This window comes from Myodes glareolus, chromosome 1, assembly GCF_982192425.1.
Source record: "Myodes glareolus chromosome 1, mMyoGla1.1, whole genome shotgun sequence".
Taxonomy (NCBI): Eukaryota; Metazoa; Chordata; class Mammalia; order Rodentia; family Cricetidae; genus Myodes; species Myodes glareolus.
In genome coordinates, this window is record NC_142026.1 from 89,075,565 (window position 1) to 89,097,606 (window position 22,042).

A 22,042-nucleotide genomic window follows, 5' to 3' on the forward strand; every position below is an offset into this window, starting at 1 on the left:
CCATGTTACCCTTTCAGTGTTTGTAGGTTTTGGGGGGAAATTTGCCTTTTCATTTCCGACTTCAGTGTTTGGTCTGTCCATGTGTGATGGTTAGTTTTATCAACTTGATACAAAGTGTCACCTGGGAAGAGTACCATTGATGAACACAGGTTGGTCTTTGAGCATGTCTGTGGGGAGGAGGAGAATTGCTTTGGTTATGCTAATTAATGTGGAAAGACCCGCCCTCTGAGGTGGCTCCAGCCAATGGGTGTGGTGCTGGAGTGTGTGTGAAGATGAAATTGAGCAGGGACAAGTGTGCCTCTGTTTATTACTCTGTGCTTCTAAAGCTGTTGACAAGACATAATGACCCGGCCTCATGTTCCCGCCCCCACGCCTCCCCTATCCTAATGGACTGTGTCCCCCTGTGAGCTAAAATTAACCCTTGTTCCCCCAAGCTGCTTTTGTCAGTGGATTTTAATTGCAGCAACAGGAAATGAGACTAAGATATCCTATGATGACTGCCTGCCACTGAGGCATTTATTGTACATATGTTTTCCATACCTAAAAACTCCTTTCTCTGGGTTTTCATGTTGCTTCTCATGGTCTGTGATGCCAGCTCTGACAATAAGTATAGTGGAACCAAACTGATAGGATGGGAATGGATTCTTCTTATCCTCTTCCCTCTCCCTCCCTTCCTCTCTTCTCCCTCCCTCCCTTCCTCCTTTTCTTCCTTCTTCTTCCTCCTCCTCCTTTGCAGTTGAGCTGTATGTCCATCCATTATTACTTCAAGTGTGATTCATACCCATTTTCCCAACTCTGTTAGAAAGATTGACTAAGGTTTTAGTTGACAGGTGTTTGAAGGAAGTGGGCACACTTTGCTTTGGTTGGTTGAGCATATTATTTGGTGATGAAAGAATTAGGAGCTTCATTGAGGAAAACGGTATGCAAGATGTCTGCCTGTCATCCCCGGCCTTCACTTAGGAAGGTGATGGAGTATGTTTGCTCCTGAGCTGTGGTTCAGTTTGTCACTGTTTCTGGTGCCTAGAGGTCTGTCTCGAGGGCTTTTTGGAGAGGAAAAGGAAGGGGTGGTAGATGAGTCACAGAAGATTCTAGTGTTGGAAAGACCAGTTTCTAGCAAACTTACCTGCTCCTCTGCTACCGACACCCTCATTCTGCCTTTTGCTTCAGGGACTTGTGTTTCATCTTTAGCTGCTCCATGGTTCAGGTCCGATCCAGTCCTAACACTGCACAGTTCAGCGAGAGCCGGAGTTGCTCCAGGGGAGTTAGCCATTGAAGTTATCCTGAGTGAGGCCGATAGGTGGTGCAGGAGAATGGTCTGTATTCTGTCAATCATGTTTTAAATAAACGCTGACTGGCCAGGCAGGAAGTATAGGCGGGTCAACCAGACAGGAAGTAGAGGCGGAGCAATGAGAACAGGAGTATTTTGGGAAGAAGGAAGCCCTTCCCTCCCACTCCTGCCCAGATCACCAAAGAAGCAAGATGTGACCTTCCCCGCTGAGAAAGGTACTGGGCCATGTGGCTAACAATAGATAAGAATAATGGGTTGATATAAGTTATAAGAGCAAGAAGCCTGAGCTAATGGGCCTATCAGTTTATATCTAATGCAGACTCCCTATGTGATTTCTTTGGGACTTGCTGGCTGTGGGGTACTGGGCAGGACAGAAACCCCAACAAGAAGGCCCTTTGTGTTACAGATAGGCCTTCCAGTTTGCTTACTGCGTGATATTCAGAGGTGAGTGAGAGACTAGTCCGATATGGTTGGCTGAGGAACTGGAGCCGGGGCCCCAAGAGTGCCGTCGGGAAGAGAGGAGCAGAGTTACAGCAGTTCAGAGGTGTGGTTAGGGGCGACAGAACTTCATACTTACATCTGCAGTGAGCATGGAGCCTCCCAACCTGTCTACCACAGGTGGACGTGGCCATGCCTGTGGACTGGGAGGCTTATTTCCTGCTTCTGGGCTGCATGAACCCACTGCTGGGATCCTGGATTGGATGTGGAGACAGCAGGCCTGCAACACCGTGCATCGGCAAGAAGCAACTTCAAGATGTTCTTTAAAAATAATACATGTCATCCAAAAGTTCAAGTCAAGTTGAACATTAATTGAAGCTGTCACCCAACCTGAAATCTCTTCCTTTTCCAGAGGGCTGATTTTCTCCCTCAGATGAAAAGTGAATGATTAATTAGCCATCATTTTAAAAGGAGAGGATAATGTTAGAAACTTCGGTGTTTCCTGTTGAATGGATTGCCTATTGAATCCCTTTTGGGTTTCCTATATATATTTTAGAAACACGCTCGTCTTCCTACCGCCACCGTCAGTCACCAACACATGTTAAGCTCCTCTTGAACAACGACACTTGATTTTCAGAGCCGCTCTGCTCGCTTCAGTACAGCTCTTTTTTTTCCGCTGTCTTGTTGTCCCCTCCCCTCCCCTCATGTCAGTTCCACATCCCTCAGCAAGCTGTTTGTGCTGCAGACAGCAGGGCTGGAGAGGCAGGCTGCCCAAGCCACGCAGCCCCAGCTGTGTGGGTTCTGTGTGCCTCATTCATGATCACTGTATCCAGGCCAACACCTGACTGATGTGTGGAGATGGTCTGCTCCAGTTACTGTGTTTCTAAAAAGAGATTATTTATTTACATGTGTGTGTGTGGCGGGGGGGGGGGGGGTGATGGTGCCTGTGGAAGCCAGAAGAGGGTGCCAGACCCTGGAGCTAGAGTTACAGGTGGTTGTGTTGGGATCTATCTGAACACAGGTCCTCCGGAAGAGCAGCCAGTGCTCCTAACTTTGAGCCATCTCTGCTGCCCCAGTTGCTGCTCTTTTGAGTTCCCTGATGCTTCTGGGCATTTTATCTTTTCTCTTCCACTACTGGAACTGCGGGCCCATCACTGCCAAAGCCTCTGCAAAGGCTCTAGCTGACCTTTCCTTCCCCGCAAAGCCGTAGCTGTTACCATACCTGTATGATGAGTTTAGTTTAGCCCCAGCTTTGGCCCAGATATGTAAATTTTTCAGCACCTTTGTGTCCCTAGGGATTGCATAGACTTCATCTTGACACCAGGGCTCAGATATGCACTGGCTCTTCCCTAGGCCAGCGCACTGCTGTCGTGTGGCTTCTTCCTTCACCCTTCATGGCCATGTTATTTCCTCTCCTTGACAATGACCTTGATTCCTGGATCACATGATTTCCTGATTCTTGATTTATGCTCTTATTTTGATAGAAAATTTCCAAAAAGTAGAAAACTTTTTCTCGTTTATTTTTTACCTATACATATCTAAAAATGTCCATAGTTTCTTTCTTGGGTTAATACTGAAATCAACTGACTTATTTATTTATTTATATATTTATATTTTTCTCTTAAATATTACATACCACCTACAGTTTCCCCTTTCTTCTCTCCTCTCAGTTCTTTCCTTCCTCCTTCCTCCTTCCTCCATCCTCTCCTCCATTTCCCTTCAGAAAAGGGCAGACGTGCCTCCCAGAGGTATCCACCAAACATGGCATGTTAAGTTGCAATAAGACTAGGAACCTCCTCTCATGTTAAGGCAGATGAGGTGACCCAGTAGGAGGAAAAGGGTCCCAAAAGCAGGCAAAGAGTCAGAGTCTCACAAAAACACCAAGCAACACAACTATAACGTCTATGTAGAGGGTCTAGGTCAGTCCCATGTCGGCTTCCTAGTTGTCGGTTCAGTCTCTGAGCACCTATGGACCCAGGTTAGGTGATTCTGTGGGGTTTCTTTTGGCATCCTGTCCCCTTTGGCTCCTACAATCCTTCTTCCTCTACTTCTGCAGGATTCCCCCAGCTCTGCCTAATGCAAATGACTGTGGATGTTCATCTGTTTACCTCTCCGTGCCCTACTGGTCATGTTTGGTTCTATCTTAGGTCTCTGGACTATCCAGCCTCTGATCCCTGACCCTGGAAGTGACAAGGTGGGCTCCTTCTCATGGCATGGGTCTCAATAACTGGCTGGACCAGTCATCAGTTGGCCACTTCCCCAATTTTTGTGCCACTGTTACCCAGCACACCTTGTAGGCAGGACAAATTGTATGTAGAAGGTTTTGAGACTGGGTTGGGGTCCCAGTCACTACACTGGAAGTGTTGCCTGGTTACAGGAGATGGCTGTTTCAAGCTCTGTCATAGAGTTTCTGTTGGTGCTGGAGAAGGAGCTGAGAGTTTTACATCTTGATATGCAGGGCAGAAACAACTCTGTTCACACTGGGCATAGCTTGAACTTAGGAAACCTTAAAGCCTTCACAGTGACACACTTTCTCCAACAAGGCCACACCTATATCAACAAGGTCATACCTCCTAATAGTGCCAATCCCTATGGGTCAAGCATTCTTATTCCCATACCACACTCTCCATATCCCCCCTTATTAGATGTCTTATTCAGGGTTCCCCTCTTAGATTCCTTGCCCCTGAAAGCCTCCAGTTCCAGCTGTCTCTCCCAGTACTCTTTCCCTCCATCTACCCCAACCTGATTCCTCCTGCTCCCATTCCCAACTGACCCCAGTCTACCCACGATATCTGTTCTACTTCCCCTTCCCATGGAGATTCATGTGTCTCTACTTGATCCCTCCTTGTTTCTTAACCTCTCTGGGTCTGTGAATTGTAACATAATAAGTAGACTAATTCCTACTTATAAGTGAATACATGCCACGTTTGTCTTTCTGGGTCTCACACAGTATGATTTTTTATACTTTTATCCATTTGCCTGCAAATTTCATGATGTTATTATTTTAACAGCAGAGTAATACTCCATTATGTAAATGTACCACATTTTCTTTATCCTTTCTTTGGTTGTGGGACATGTAGCTTGTTTTCAGGTTTTGGCTAGTCCGAGTAAAGCTACTATGAACATGGTTGAGCAGGTGTCCTTGTGTTAGGATGGGGCATCGTTCTTGTATATGCCCAAGAGTGGTATAGCTGGGTCTTGAGGTAGATCAATTATCAATTTTCTGAGAAACCGCCATATTGATTTCCATAGTGGCTATACAAGTTTGCACTACTACCAGCAATGGAGGAGTATTCCCCTTACTCCATATCCTTGCCAACAATGAGCTGTTACTTGTGTTTTTTATCTTAGCCATTCTGATAGGTGTAAGATGGAATTTAAGGGTTGTTTTGATCGTATTTCCCTGATTACTAAGGATGGTGAACATTTCTTTAAGTACTTCTTGGGTATTTGAGATTCCTCTTTTGAGAATTTTCTGTTTAGATCTGTCTCCCATTTTTAATTGGATTATTTGGCTTGTTGATGGCTAGTTTCTTGACTTTTTTAAATATTTTGAAAATTAGTCCTCTGTCAGATGTGGGGTTGATGAATATCTTTCCCCATTCTGTAGGCTGCCATTTTATCTTATTGACAGTGTCCCTTGCCTTACAGAAGCTTTTCAGTTTCATGAGGTTCCACTTTTAATTGTCAGTCCTAGTGTCTGCACTAATGGTGTTCTGTTCAGGAAGTTGTCTCTTGTTCCAGTGTATTCGAGGCTATTCCCCACTTTCTCTTCTATCAGGTTCATTGTATCTGATTTTATGTTGAGGTTATCAATCCACTTGGACTTGAGTTTTGTGCAGGGTGATAGATTTAGATGTATTTGCATTCTTCTACATGCAGATATCCAGTTAGACCAGCACCATTTGTTGAAGATACTTTCTTTTGTCCATTATATAATCTGTCTTCTTTATCAAAGTTGAATTGTCTATAGGTGTGTGGTTTTACATCTGGGTCTTCAGTTTGTTTCCATTGACCGACTTGTCTGTTTTTATGCCAACATCATGCACCTTTTTATATTATTTATTTATTTTTTTACTATAGTTGTGTAGTATAGCTTAAAATCAGGGATAGCGATACTTCCAGAGTTATTTTATTGTACAGGATTGTTTTAGCTATCCATTTTTTTTTATCCATATGAAATTGAGTACTGTTCTTTCAAGGTCTATAAGGAATTGTGTTTTAATTTTGTTGGGGAATGTTTTGAATCTGTAGATTGTTTTCGGTAAGATGGCCATTTTTACTATGTTAATCCTACCAACTCCTGAACATGAGAGATCTTTTCATCTTTTGATATCTTTTTCGGTTTCTTTTTTCAGAGGACTGAAGTTCTTGTCATACAGGCCTTTCACTTGTTTTGTTAGAGTTACCCCAAGATATTTTATATTATTTGTGGCTATTGTGAAGGGTGTTGTTTCCCTGATTTTTTTTTCATTTTCTGTTTGTTATTTGTATATAGGAAGACTACTGATTTATTGAGTTATCTTGGATTCAGCCATGCCATTGAAAGTGTTTATCAGTTCTAGGAGTTCCCTAGTAGAATTTTTGAGGACACTTGTGTATACTGTCATATCATCTACAAATAGTGATACCTTGACTTTTTCCTTTCCAGTTTGTATCCCCTTGATCTCCTTTAGTTGTTCTATTGCTCTATCTAGAACTTTAAGTATTATATTGAATAGATATGGTGGAAGTGGACAGCCTTGTCTTATTCCAGATTTTAGTGGAATCACTTTGAGTTTCTCTCCACCTAATTTGATGTTGACTACCAACTTACTGTAAATTACCTTTATTATGTTTAGGTATGTTCCTTGTACCCCTGATCTCTCCAATACTTTTCTCCTGAAAGGGTGTTGGATTTTGTTAAAGGCTTTTTCAGCATCTAATGAGATGATCATGTGGTTTTTTTTCTTTCAGTTTATTTATGTGGTGGATTATAGTGACAGATTTTTTTATATGTTGAACCATCCCTGAATCTCTGGGATGAAGCCTTCTTGATCATGGTGGGATGATCTTTTTGATATGTTCTTGGATTTGGTTTGCCATTACTTTTTTGTTTATTTTTGCATCAATGTTCATGAGGGAACTTGGTCTGTAATTCTCTTTGTTGAGACTTTATGTGGTTTGGGTATCACTGCGACTGTGGTATCACAAAAGAATTTGGCAGTGTTCCTTCTGTTTCTATATTGTGGAATAATTTAAGGGGTATTGGTATTAGCTCTTCTTTGAAAGTCTGTGAGATTCTGCACTAAACCCCCTTGCCCTGGGGGTTTTTTGATTGGAAGACTTTTAATGACTGCATGTCATTAGCCCTTGGGGGCTATAGGTCTATCTAAATTTTTATTTGATCTTGATTTAATTTTGGTATGTGATATCTATCAAGAAAATTGTCCATTTCTTTTAGGTTTTCTAATTTTGTAGAGTACAGGTTTTTAAACTATGACTTAGTGATTCTTTGGATTTTTTGGTGTCTGTTAAGTCTCCTTTTTAATTCTGATTTTGTTAATTTGGATATTTTCTCTCTGCCTTTCACTTAGTTTGGATAAAGTTTTGTCTATCTTGTTGGTTTTTTTTTTTCAAAGATCCGGCTCTTTGTTTCACTTATTCTTTATGTTCTCTTTGTTTCTATTTTATTGATTTCAGTCTTCAGTTTGATTATTTCCTGTCTACTCTTGGGCATGTTTGCTTCTTTTTATTCTAGAACTTTCAGGTTTGCAGACCTGTTTTTGATACAGCAGCAGAACTTTTTCCAGGAACCTGCAGGTATCTGTAAGGCAACTGAAGATTTACATCTTGGTGTCATAGCAAAAGGCTATGGCTTTAGGTTAAAATGCATGAACATTTTAGAAGACAATTGGAGGGAATTGTAAATTCTTCCATAATCTACATGTCCATATCCCCCTCAGTTCCTCCTGGATCCACCCCTGCCTCCATGTCCCCCCAGCTCCTCCATATTCACCCCTAGCTTTACACCCTCAGCTCCTTCCAGATCCCCTCCCTACATGTACCCCTAACTTCCCCCAGATCAACCCCTATCATCATCCACCACCCTCCCAGATCCACCCCTAACTTCACCTTCCCAGCTCCTTCCCGACCCACCCCTACCTCCATATCCCCCAAGCTCCTCCCAGATAAAAAGCCCAGCAACAGGTTTGGGATGCACCTCACAGCTGTTGGTCAGAGATGTCCTGTGGACCCCAAACAGTGCACACTATTGCCATTTCCCCACCAGATCTTGATGATTTAGACCCTGTTCCTGAACACATCACAAACAGTGGTAGGGGACATGGAAAAATCCAAGTTGGTACTGACAAGGAAGGTGCTATGCAGGCTGCGGGGGGTGGAGTGGGAAGTCGCCATTGGTCTAACCCAGCTGGGAACCTCATGAGTGACAATGACTGGTAAGGCTTCACGGTCTGTCATTTTACTCTTCATCTTTGGTTTGAATCTTACTTTTTTTTTTTCTTCCTTCAGAAACGTGTGCTGACTCCTTTTGTGGTTGTTTTGGGGATGAGAATGGTGTTTTCTTTTATCTTCTAATACTCTGAGGTACCAAAAACCCCAACCTTCCATTTCCCCTGGAGGCCCAGTTGTATATTTTTTTCTCTTCTTGGGCTTGCTTTTCTGATTGCGGTGACTGCATTATTTTGGCTTTCCTTCTTCCAGCCAACGCCTGGCTTTTTCTCTCACAGAGCATGCTGTGGCTTTGAGCCGCTTTGGAGGACCAGAGGATTTCCTTGTCTGTCCTTGGAACCCTACCCATGTGTGATTCCAGGTGCCAGTTCTTCTGCCCTCTACCTTTGAAGCATTATCCAGCAAATCGGCCTGAAGTATTCGCCTTTGTTTTTGCCCAGCATGGTTTTTCTTAGGTTTCCTTGGCTTTCTCGGGTCTTTCCATGCCCTCACATGAATTTTGGGTCCTTTCTCAAGGTGCAGAAAGTTATTCTCGGTGTCAAAGGTCACCACGGTTACTCTGGGGCCTCCTTTTTTGTCAGGTAGCCTTTATTTTTATAAAATTAAGTGCCATTCCAACACCTGGCATTTATGTTGACATCTCATTTGGATTTTCTTCAAGTAGCATTGGTTTTGCTTATTTTCTCTTAATTGTATTCACAAGGTAAACGGTTTACTGTATTAGTAGTATTTATTTCCTACTCCTCCTTGTTGCATCTCTTTTTCTCACGGGATTTATTCACATTCTCAGTGTTGGGGTTTGCCAGGGTCTTTTCCCTCTGGATATAGAATACTCTTCAGCATCTTTTGTAATTCTGGTCTACTGGCCATGAGTTCCCTTCATTTATCAGCTGTGAAGGAGAGCCTTGCTAGGTTCAGTAATCTTGGTTGGCAGTTATCTTCTTTCAGAACCCTAAGTACATCATTCCACAGCTTCCTGGCATGGAGTTCCTCTGAGAAATTTGTCGTTAGTCTAGTGTATTTGCCTTTAAATATTGATGTTTCCCTCTTGCACGGCATAACCGCCTAAGCATAGGATGTCTGGCAGCGCACGTCTATGGTCATGTGTATTTGAAGTTTTAAATGTTTCTTGTACCTGAATCTCACTCAAGACTTTGGGAGTTAATTCTGCTTTCTTATACAACCCAGGGCCTCCAGTCCACTGTTATTTTACTGTAGATTTGAAAAAAGAAAAATAGGGAGAAAAGCAATGAAAAAGAATTTAATCTCCTAAATGAGGAGGTTCATCTTGAATACTGCTATTGAATATGACACAGTGTGAGTCTGGATGGTCGTCGCATTGCTCTATCAACAAGGAGAAAATAAGACTGAATGGAAACAGGTCGTTCTGAAAGAGTTACCTCTTTTTTTATTAAAAGACCAAATTGGTGCCTAAGTGGATTTCGGCAGACCACCAGAGGGCAGTGCAGATTCTCTGTCGTACCCAGCCCGGTCAGCACCTCCCAACTGGTGCCACAGGAGGGCACTATGCACTATTCTCTGCTCAATTCTCTGCTCAACCCCCCCCCCCCCCCCCCGTTAAGAATTAGAGATTTTTCAGAAGCTGAGCCTGTGGGTAATTGCAGAGCTCCCTGCCCCCATTCACGTTTCTCACGCAATGGATTGGTTCTGACTCTGGGAGCATTTGGAGAGGCAAGGTAAAGAGCTAACGTGCTATGTGCTCTCCAAAGGCCGCTAACACATTTACCCATGCCCACTAACATGGCCTTTTTTATCAGGAACTGTCTAAACATAATCTTATTGCAACTAATATTTAGATTCTTGGAATCTATAACAGCTCTAGGGATTTCCTGCTGGTCTGAATGAGACAACCTATGTTTCTGTGTGTTTGCCCAGAGAAGAATTGCTAGTGCAGATGATAGAAAATTGTCCAGCAATGCACAGGGAACCTGTGTTAGGTCATTGTCACTCCTAACGCCCATACCTGTGGGACTAGATTGCACCGGAAGTAAAAGCCATAGAGGCTAGTGGGAAGTAGCTTCCAGTCCCTGAGGTGAAGCGGGCTAATTCTTCTCCTGGGAACTGCATATCTCCAGGTGCTCAGGACATTGGTCCTTTTCTCTGGTGGCAAGTGTAAATTGCTTGCAAACCTTCCGAATTGATTTCGTTGACTTGGTTTATCAGGCTGGTCATCCTCGCCCCTCAGTGGGTTGGGCCTCAAGGGAGGTTTAACTGAGATTCTGGGTTCCTCCTCTTCTGTTTCCCTCTCTGGTCAGCTCCCTCCTTGTCTTGAATTCTGTTACCCCATGCTCCAACTTTGTTTACTTGTTATTATAATTGTTTTATTTCCACCTGCTTGCCTTCAACAGTGTCGAGTAGACCCTAGGAGAGGGGCCTAAGCATTTCAGCTGGTGTTCCTCTAACCTGTCATCTGTCAGCATGTAGGTTTGTTCTTCATAACCTGTGGGTAGATCAGACCTTCATAAACAGCCACTGTTGCCTAGCAACAGGGATACAGTCTGAGAAGTGTGTTCTTAGATGAGTTTCTCATTACAAGCAGCATGGAAAACACTTACCCAAACTAAGACATAGTTATGTTGCTGTTAAACAGTGTAATCTTATGCCCCATCCTACACGAGGAACCTCTTTAACAAGGTGTTATCATGCGACGTATTACTGCATACTTAGTAAACACAATTAGTGAATTTTATTTCACAGATTTAAAATGAAAACACTGAAACAGAATTCTGACCTGCTGTATATTCTTTTTTATTTTTATTTTTAATTGATTTTTATTGAGTTCTATGTTTTTCTCTGCTCCCCTCTCTGCCTCTCCCCTCCCCCTTCAACCCTCCCCCTAAGGTCCCCATACTCCCAATTTACTCAGGAGATCTTGTTTTTTCTGCTTCCCATGTAGATTAGATCTATGTATGTCTCTCTTAGGGTCCTCATTGTTGTCTGGGTTCTCTGGGATTGTGATTTGTAGGCTGTTTTTCTTTGCTTTATGTTTAAAAACCACCTATGAGTGAGTACATATGTCTTTCTGGCTATATATTCTTAAAATCATACCTATTCTTGAAGTCTCAATTCTAGACGCCCCAGTTGTTTTGTACCACCCCAGTAACCCACGTTAGTCTTCTCTGCTTGCCTTCCTATGGTGGACACTGTCCAGCTTGGCAGGTGATGTAGACACGTGTATTTGTTATTTAGTTGCTTGGTGCATCTGTGAGTCACATGACCAGTGAGATGGTAAAGTGCCAGCTGATGTGGCAATGTCTCCTCGAGCTTTTCAGTTTAAAAAGTGTTGCTTTAAAATACCTTTACATCTTTATCCGTTGCTAATGGAACTTTGCGTGTCTTCTTTAATGTAGTTTAGAATACTTGAGTGAGGCAGATAGCTCGGTAGAGTGTGTGCCTAGCATGGGTGATGGCCTGGGCTTGTTTTTACTAAGTGTACTTACCGCCACCAATAATTAAGACAACCCCTGCAGTTTTGTTTACAGGTTTTGTATTTAAGAACAGGATCACTATTTTCAACATGTTATTATTTATATCTTTCCCAGTGATCCGACAACTGATGTGTTTGTGTTCTGGTGTGTGATGACTGTCGTTTCCGGTAGCTTCTCTGTGAAAGGCATAGGGACTGTGCTGCCTTTGAAGCTTCTTAGGCTGGGCTGTGTCTTCAGAGCCGGTCCCTTCCAGTCATTTCCATACTTTATGTAGAAAATTCTCAAAGACTTGTTTGTCAGACTATAATGCTTTAATAGCTATAATTGTCTAAAGTTCCTAATTACATGTTGAGCTTTCTAATGCCTGTCAGCGCTGCTGCTTCCGGGCAACACTTAAATATCATGCAGGCCAATCTCTAGTGCTGTGATAGAATTAAATTCATCCGACCTGGTTTCTGGGCCTATTTCAGACACCAGCCTGATACTTATCGTGAAACCACAAGAATATTTCAATTTAAAAACTGACCTTTGGGGACCTGGCTCTTTGGTCCTCCAGTTGTACTTACCAAGTACACTTTAGAAAGCAGCCTGACTTTATGAATGCGATTTCAAAATGTAATGATACAAAAATGTTTGTAGGGCAAAATGTCCTTAAAACTGACATTCTCTTTCTTTATAGAGATACTTCCTAGTCGGGAGCAATCATGCAGAAACGAAGTATCGCGTCTTGAAAATTGATAGAACGGAGCCGAAAGATTTGGTCATAATTGATGACAGGGTGAGTAGCCGCCCTCGCTGCCCACAGGAGCGTGTGCTGGGCTTTTTCTTTTAAGTCACACATCTATATTCTCTAGCTTGGCTTCTAGAAATTACTGATGTTGAGAAATTAGGCAGAATTATAGTTTGTCTCTCAGATTGATTTGTTTCTGAGAGCACACACTTCCCAGTGAGGCAATGAGTGCATTTTCTTAAGCAACTGACCTTTGAGGATTCAGTGTAACTTCATATCGCATCTACTGGAGAGTGTGTGTACTGTGCTTCAGGAGGACGCCAAGCAGTCATTGAGACGTCTGTGCTGCCAACTTTTATTATGTGGATGGAAGTCCCATGGGATGGTTTGCTGTGCACTCAGAAATGGCAAGCAATTGTTATTCAGGCTTGGGAGGGCAGAGGCTTAATTCAGCTAATACAGGAGCCTGAGTCTGTTAGTCAGAGGTACAAGATAATGTAGTGGTTAATTTTAGTTTTTCCAAATGAGGGAACTTACTCTTTGTGTCGAAGTTCCTGGCTAAATTTCTGAGCCCATATAGGCTTCTTTTTTGTCAGGTACTTTGGTAGTTATAGTTTGGAATCATTGTTATTAAACTCTTTGCAGAAATATTCTGTGTTCCCACAACTATCGATAAATTCATTTTTAGGGATTTTGATTTCCTGCACTGCTCCTCTGAGTCCATGGCCCGGGACCCGCCTCGTAGCTTTTATTAATATGATGAAGTGGTTCTTGGTTTCATTTGGGGGGTGGGGATGGTGGATTGGGGAGACCTTTGAGATATTGATAGTTATGGGCCATCTCATACGAACACACATCTAGCTGAGGGTTTACATGTCATTTTAAGGGGTTCACAGATTTACTAAAATAGGTGGATCTCTTTAATCCCTGAATCCCAGGATCAGAGTCTAAAGTCCTGACATAATTTCTGAAGCTAGTGGTGAGATCCAGGCGCCAGTCTTAACTGTCCAGTTACGGAACCTGCGGCCTTGTTACAGTGGTGATGTAGTTCATGAGATCACTGACGAGTCTTGCAGGCAACCTGCAGTTTTCAGAGGCGCATAACTCTGCAGAGAGGCAAGCGCAGCCTGACAGGTCCTGTGCTGACTTCACAGCACGTGTACACTCAGCAAGAAGTGCGGGAGCTCCTTGGCCGCTTGGACCTCGGAAACAGAACAAAGACGGGCCAGAAAGGATCCTCTGGGTTGTTTCGGGCTGTCTCAGCATTTGGCATTGTCGGTAAGCATTGTGCCTCCTTCCCTCCCTTCCCTGTTTGTTTTGATACAGATTAAAGAGAGCTTATGCAACTCGATGGCGGTATAGTCTTAACACATCACCTATGGCTTTGACTGCTTTAAGCATCATTATCAACCAATTGGACCACATTTGAACAGTATCTGCTCTTGTGCTCAGCACTGTTCAGGTTTCTTTAGACACTAGTGAGTCGAGAAATGCTTGCAGGAATCTGCTGTCTGGCTTGGCATGATTCGAAAAGTAAAAATGATCTTGATTATAAATACCTGTCCCACTGCCCATCAACTAGAGTTACAGATATAGTAAAACTTGGTGTAAAATGAACAAGAATTTCCCCCAAGAACATGCTATAGTATAGCCTGTCACAGACCCTTTCTTTGGATGATGTCTTAGATTTTCTATTGCCGTGATAATACCATGATCACAAGCACCTTGGGGAGGAGATGGGCTAGTTAGCTCATGGCTGTCGTCCATCATCCAAACTGGGTGTGGTCATCATCCAGCAGTCAGGGCAGGAACTCAAGGCAGGAACCTAGAGACAGGAACTCAAGGCAGGAACCTAGAGACAGGAACTCAAGGCAGGAACCTAGAGACAGGGACTCAAGGCAGGAACCTAGAGACAGGAACTCAAGGCAGGAACCTAGAGACAGGAACTCAAGGCAGGAACCTAGAGACAGGGATGATGCAGAGGCCACGGAGGAGTACTGCTTGCCGACTTGCTCTCCGTGGCTTTCACAGCCTGCTTTCTCATACCAGCCCGGGCCACCAGCCCAAGGGTAGCGTCCACAGTGAGTCAGATCTTCCACATCAACAAGCAGTCAAGAAAATGTCCTACAGACTTGCCTACGGGCCTGTCCTGGAGAAGGGTTTTCTTCATCAATATTCCTTCTTGCCAGAATACCCTAGCTTGAGTCAAGTTGACACAAAGCTAGCCAGCACAGACAATGGCCACCTTCTTACTCAGTCAGAAAGGTTTTTCAGAATCTCAGCAGTAAAGTATTCTCACTATATATATAGTGTAAGTCACTGGGACTCAGAGACATGGTTTCCGTTGATAGCAAGTTCAGCAGAACTTCAGATAAAGAATTCCAAGCTGTGTTAGCTTTGTTTTCAGGGAGTCTGGACCCTTAGTCTACTTCAAAGACCCAGTGTTGATCCTCCCTCCCTCCCTCTGTCTCTGACACAGGGTCTCACTATGTAGCCTTGACTGGTCTGAAGTTTGCTGTGTAGACCAGGACGGCCTCAAACTCACAGAGATCCTCCTGCCTCTGTCTCCCGAGTGCTGGGATTAAAGGTGTGGTCCTCCACGCCTGGCCTGATGTTGATCTCTACGTACCGGCTGCTTTAGCCTGAGGCTGCTCCTTCACATTTTATTCAAGCAACATCCACTTTCTTTTCCTCTAGTTAGATGCTCTGTAGTCCCCTCACTGCCATAGATAGGGAACCTGTCATTATCATCCGATGGCACATTAATTACTTTTCCCCACAGTTGTGACAAAAGGAACCTAAAGGAAGGTTATTTGTTTCACAGTTGGAGGGTTCAGTCCCTGGTGGCAGGGAAGGCACAATGGCAGTGGCATGAGGCAGCTGGTCATTGCTTCCACAGTCATTTCAGAGAGGAATGGCCCTGGTGCTCAGCTCACTTGCTCCTGTGTTTTCCTTTTCATTCAGACCCGCCTGTCACCCCGGGGTGGCTCTCCACACTCTCAGAGTGAGTCCTCAGCCCAAGGTGTCTCTACACACTCTCAGAGTGAGTCCTCCTGTCCCGGTTCATCCACTCTGGGAATGGCCTCACAGTCTTGTCCAGAAATTTGTCCGCTAGGTGATTCTAAGCCCTGCCATGCTGACGAGGATTGCCCATCACAGATAGCTCTGCTCCTGATTGGGCGAGAACAGAGAAAAGTCGTCAATATAGACAAGGCAGCTCCAGAGCTGTAATCATACAGCCAAGTCATATGACAAAGGTTAAATCATGCTGGAGTTTATATTATGTAGGCCTGGAATGGGCAGGAGGGATTTCCAGTGGACAGAAGATTTGCACTGCATCCTGAGGATGGAACCAGATGTGATGGAAGTGACAGCAGAGGCCGTAGCACAAAGGCCCTGCGGGATCTGGGCTGTCGGGGAGTAGTCGTCATGGCACAGGCAGACTGCTCAGGCCTTTGGGAACTTGAAAATGAGAGCAGCGAGCATTCACACCTTAGCTGCGCTACGGCTGGAAACTTGAGTGTCTCTTAACCTACTAGACTAGGTATAAGATGAACTGGGCCGTTGCTACCGATATTAATGTGGACTTTATGTCATTTCAAGTTTCCAATGAGCATTTTCTATTTTAACTCTGCTGACTGAAACTTTTACTGCATCCTGCCATGTTTATTTTTTCTCAACACGATGTCACAGCCTCTACATCCTCTTTTAGGCCCATTTTGGGTCCTGGCGGCTGCGCATGAAGACAGAGTGCTAAGGCATGTGTAATGGGTAATCTTGACTGTCAACCTGGCAGGATTTAGAGTTGCTATGAGAACAACCTCTGGGTCTGTCTGTGAGTGTGTTCCAGAAACGCTTAGCTGAGAAGATGGGCGGTGCCACGCCATAGACTGGAGTCTCAGACTGAAGGGAAAGGAGAACCGGGCACCAGCCTTTGTCTCTCACTCTCTTAGTGTGGGCGCTATGCAGCCTGTCCCTCTTCCAGTGGGTACTATGCAGCCTGTCCCTCTTCCAGCGGGTGCTATGCAGGCTGTCCCTCTTCCAGTGCTTCTGTGCCATTTCTTGTTTACTGCGAAGTCTGTGTCCCTGAAACAGTGAGCCAGATGAAACCCTCCTTCCTCAGCCAGAATAGTAACTAATACAGCACAGTTGGCTTCCACGCTGGCTCGGCGCCTTTGATGTGCCTTCTGAGACTTGACAAGTCCTTCGCGGTTCCATGTTGGTAGGACGTGTGTTTGTGGGCCCGAGAATGTTTGTTTAATATCATGTGAGTTCAAATGTGTTGATCCATAAGTTCCATGTACTTTAAATTCCACTTCAGATGCCGATTATATTTTAAACTTAAGAAAAAAGACAGGAAGAAATACTTTTTATTTAGCTCAGTAGTTACTTAGAAATCTAACGTAATTATTTTAATGCTGATATTTTACTGTAACTTAAAATGTGAATTTTTTATTACCTTATGTATATGAGTATTTTGTCTACATATATGTCTATGTACCACGTGCATGCCTGATACCTTTGGAGGCCAGAAGAGTTTGAGGCCAGTATGGGTTACATGATCTTGCCTTATGTATAAAGTGTATTCTCTCAGGCATATAGAATGCACATAGAGTACAGATTGTGTGCAACTGGCCTCAAACTCACCGTAGCTGCAGATGACCTGGAACATCTGACCCTCCTGCTTCTATCCCAGGTGGCAAGATGATAAGTGTGTGCCCCATGCCTGATTTTATGCAGTTCTGGGATTGAACCCACAGCTGTGTGCATGCTGGACAAGCTCTCTACCAACTGAGCTACATCTCCAGCTTCCCCAGTAATATTTCTAGGTTATATAAGTGCCAAAAATGTATTTGACTGTAAAGTTATGAAAATATTAAATTTGGAAATGTATAAAGTCTTTGGTCAATATGTATCTAAAATCATTTACATTACTAACTTTATATGACATTGTATGTATTACTGCACAGGTTTCGTCAGGTTTTTGGAAGGCTACTATATTGTGTTAATAACTAAGCGGAGGAAAATGGCAGATATTGGAGGCCATGCGATCTATAAGATTGAAGATACAAATATGATTTATATCCCCAATGACTCTGTTCGGATTACTCACCCTGATGAAGCTAGGTATGCACTGGCGCTGGCAACTTACTCTGTGTTTCTGACAACAGGACAAGGAAATACAAATGTTTAATAGACACAAAAATGGTGGGTCAACATTTCAGTTCCTGTTTTGGGCTGCAAAGGTCTCTTCCTTTTTTCCTTCCTTCTTTCCTTCCTTCCTTCCTTCCTTCCTTCCTTCCTTCCTTCCTTCCTTCCTTCCTTCCTTCCTTCCTTCCTCTTCCTTTCTTTTTCTTTTGTCTTTTTGAGACAGGGTTTCTCTGTTGCTTTGGAACCTGTCCTGGAACTAGCTCTTACAGACCAGGATGACCTCAAACTCACAGAGATCCGCCTGACTCTGCCTCCTGAGTGCTGGGATTAAAGGTGTGTGCCACCACCGCCCAGCTAAGTCTTTTCTAACAGTTTAGACTGTGTGGTATGTAGACATTATTGTGGATAATAATTATTGTGGATAATGTCTACATATCACACACTATTAATCATAAGATAATTTTAAGATTGTTAAATCCCTATATTAAACAACATGACAGAGCATAACTAAATTCTAAACTGTAACACGAGGGCTGGCTTGTTGGGGTTTCTGTCCTGCCTGGTACCCCACAGCCGACAAGTCCCAAAGAAAATCACACACAGGTCTACATAGGTTATAAACTGATTGGCCCATTAGCTCAGGTTTCGTATTAGCTCTTATAACTTATATAGCCCATTATTCTAGTATATATTAGCCACATGGCTTGGTACCTTCCTCAGTGGGCAGGTCATATTCTGCTTCTTTGGTGGTCTGGGCAGGAATGGGGAAAGAGCTTTCTTCTTCCCAGAATTCTCCTGTTCTCATTGCCTGGTCTCTACTTCCTATCTGGTTGACCCTCCTATACTTCCTGCCTGGCCGTTCAGTGTTTATTTAAAACATGATTGACAGAGTACAGACAATTCTCCTGTACCACTAAACTACTACCAATCATAAAGATATCTTTTAATTTTTATAATGTGACAGCTTCTAACTTTAAATCTATTAATTTGATAATAATTTACCTCACATTCACAAGTCTCCAATAATTTTACCAAACTTCTAAGAGATTTTAGATCTACAGAAAATCAGGGAATAAAAACAGTTCAGTGAACACCAATTTGCCCTTCTTCTAAATTCACCATTAGTTTCCTCTGCTTAGATACATTCCTCTCCACTCCTAAATATACAAGCAAACTCTATTTTTCTAAGTTGCTTTTTTGAGAAATATGCAAACCTGGAATCTGCATCTGTCTTGAACACTGATGTGATGCCACAATGGGAAATCCATAGTCTCTTCTGATGACATGTTACAGTCAGAACACAGATACACAATACGCCACTGTTCAAAACCTTAGGGTGTGTGTGAAACACAACCGAATTCTGTGTTTAGACTTGGGTCCCTTTCCCAAGGTTACTTCACTGTGTTTATACATATATTCCAGAAACACCAAAGTATGAAGCACTTCTGGTCCCAAGCATTTCTCACAACTATCTGTATCAAGAGACCTTAAATTTAATATTAATTTGTTACCATAGTTTGTAGTTCATATGCTTCCTAAAAATGTCCCAATAAAATCCTTTATAGTTAGTTTTATACATGTGTGCATGCGCACTCACATTTTTGAGAATCTAATTGAAATTCACCGACTGTACCTGCCATGTTGGTTCTGAAATGTACAAAAGTCCTTAGTTTTCTTTTTTTTCCTTCTTTTTTTTCCTTTCATTTTTCTTCCTTACTTTCTTACATTTTCTTTCTCTTTTTGTTTTTCAAGACAGGGTTTCAAACAGCCCTAACTGTTCTGGAACTTGCTCTGTAGATCAAGCTGGCCTTGAACTCACAGAGCTCCACCTGCCTCTACCTCCCAAGTGCTGGGATCAGAGGTGTGCACCACCACTCTCCAGCTGCAGGTCCTCTAGTTTTTCTTTGGTAGCTTGCATGTATTTTAAGGTTCTTACAAAAGGTCCCACAATATGGATTTGTCTGACTGTTCCTGCATGTTCATAGCATTTCCAGCAAAGCTACTGAAGTGTCTGTGTTACCCATTGTTTCACATTATAGGGGAGCCTTTGTGCTGGGGAGATGGCCCAGTGGGTGAAGTGCTTACTGCACAAGCAAGAGGATGCACCTATGTAGAAATTCAGGTGTGGCTGCTGGCTCCTCGAACCCCAGAGCTAGTGGGTGAGGAGACAGGAGCATAACTGGGACCCTTCGGCAGCCATTCTAGCTGGAAAAACAAGCTCTGGGTTCAGGGTGGGTGAGAGTCCACGTCTCAAGGGGACAAGGCAGAGAAGCGATACAGAGGGGCATCCACTGCCCAGCCTCTGCGTGCACCCACCATGGGGCTTCTACATGCACCTACCGCCTGGCTTCTGCGTGCTTGCACACCCACTATTCTATTCTTGTTTGTTTTCACATTAAAAACTTTCCAACTTTAAGTTATGGTGACCCACAACGTTTCGTTAACTTGTGTACCTGCCTTGTCTCTATCCTCTGAGAATTTATAAAACTCAATGAAATAAAACAAACTGTCTTAATCCTGCCCTGTCCCCAGTCTACGCTCCACCCATTTGAGAGCAGTCAGTACATAAAGAGGAGCAGAGTAAGCCAAGGATCTCAGAGATGGTCGACAGATGCATACCGTGCCAGGGATGGCTGGAATTCCTCCGCCCAGTGAGCACACCTGCTAATGCAAGGATACCCCGACTGGATGCTAAGCCATGAAAAATAATACTTCATGTTTATGATGTGCTTTACTTTTTTTTTTAAGGTACCTAAGGATATTTCAAAATGTGGATCTATCTAGCAACTTTTATTTTAGGTAAGTTTGAGCCTAATTATACGTCTATTGGTCACTGTGATTGATTATAGAGCGAGAATTGGAATACAATCAATAGCCAGATTATTTCATCTAAAGCCATTTAACTCTAGGAATTTTCCTTTTAAAAACTTGATTCTTGAAAATTTAAGTGGATAACTTTAAAGATATTTATTATCACTATAAAAATTACCTTCATTTCAGGGAGACATATAATTTAAAGATAATTTCATTTTGGAATTTTAAATTATAGAAGTTGTACAAATTGTATTAGTTCTAATGTAGAGTTGTAACAGTGCCATAGTTCAGTTTCAGTTAGTGATCTGGCAAAATTAAGTAAAAATTAATTAGAAATAGGTAAAAGTATTTCGATACTGATGAATTAATAGTTTTGGTGGAATGAATGTAGCGTTAAGCAAGGGCATTCACCAATCAGGACCTGAGTAGGGCAGGAGCCAGGGCATTCACCAATCAGGACCCAAGTCAGGCTGGAGTGAGGGTATTCACCAACCAGGACCCTAGTCAGGCTGGGCTGGACCTGAGTCAGCAGGAGCAAGGGCCAGCAGCCTCAGTGCACATCAGTGCTGTGCACAAGCTGGTGCTTTGCGTTTTTAAAGATTTCTCTTTAGTTGTTAATAGTCAACTATTTATAAAATAAACACAAATATATATTGTAAAGCTACTGCGTGTATCCCTGCAGGCCAGAAGAGGGCACCAGATCTCATTACAGATGGTTGTGAGCCACTACATGGTTGCTAGGAATTGAACTCAAGATTTCTGGAAAAACCGCCAGTGCTGTTACCCGCTGAACCATCTCTCTAGCCCTGTTTGTAGTTGTTTTTGCTCATGTGTAAACTCTGGTAGAGAGAACCAGTCAGCAAGCGTACATGACCCACAGCATAGCTGTGTATTTCTAGTGCAGACACGTAAGTCGGGCGGTGAGGTTTTGTTTCATTTCTAGTCGTGTTTTGAAGTGCTCATTTAACAGCATTGCTTCCAAGTGAAATAACAGGTGCGAAGTAATTTAGCCCGGTGTGTAATTCCTCTCAGGAGCTAGGACTGTGAAACGCTTTGCTTCTGTAAGTTCTTACGTCTGAACTCTCTTCTCAGTTACAGCTATGATTTGTCCCACTCGCTTCAGTATAATCTCACCGTCTTGCGAATGCCCCTGGAGATGCTAAAGTCTGAAACCTCCAAGGCGCGCCAGGAGAGCTTTGACATCTTTGAAGATGAAGGGTTAACCTCCCAGGGTGGCAGCGGTACGTGGTTCCTGCATACCTAATACATGCTAATGTGGCATCTCATTAAGTTCTCTCACATGTCTTGGCCTTATCCCTTGGTGGACTCTATCCTTACATGGGTTGTTTTGGAGACACAAACTTGACCAATTCATTTTTAAAGCTACCCTTAAGCACCATGTGATTTTATTTATAGGCCAGACAGAAATTATATGCTGTTTGTTTCTGAAATTATTCATATACTCTTTATAATCAGATCTAGTCTTTTGGTGAAGTTTTATGGATAATTACTCTTTGAATACTGTAGAGTGTACACCATTTTATTTTCCTTTATAGAGATTAGTCAATTATGAGTTAAGATTGGGGCAAAAGTTACCATGGGTTGCCTGTTATGTGCTGGACATTGACATACGATATTCTAAGCCACATAAAACCTTTGCTGGGTAGGTACAGGCCAGTTGTGCAGAAATAAAGACAAAGTAAGAAACTGAGGCCCAGA

General features: G+C 43.0%; 1 protein-coding gene across 1 annotated transcript in view; it reads left to right on the forward strand.

Annotated features, from left to right (window-relative positions):
- Fig4 (FIG4 phosphoinositide 5-phosphatase) overlaps positions 1 to 22,042 on the forward strand; it is a 115,786-nt gene that overhangs the window by 9,671 nt on the left and 84,073 nt on the right. Inside the window, exons 2-6 of the mRNA XM_048424991.3 lie at positions 12,308 to 12,406; positions 13,513 to 13,636; positions 17,329 to 17,485; positions 20,258 to 20,308; positions 21,416 to 21,564. Coding sequence (XP_048280948.1) covers positions 12,308 to 12,406; positions 13,513 to 13,636; positions 17,329 to 17,485; positions 20,258 to 20,308; positions 21,416 to 21,564 — 580 coding nt within the window. The remainder of the gene's footprint in view (positions 1 to 12,307; positions 12,407 to 13,512; positions 13,637 to 17,328; positions 17,486 to 20,257; positions 20,309 to 21,415; positions 21,565 to 22,042) is intronic.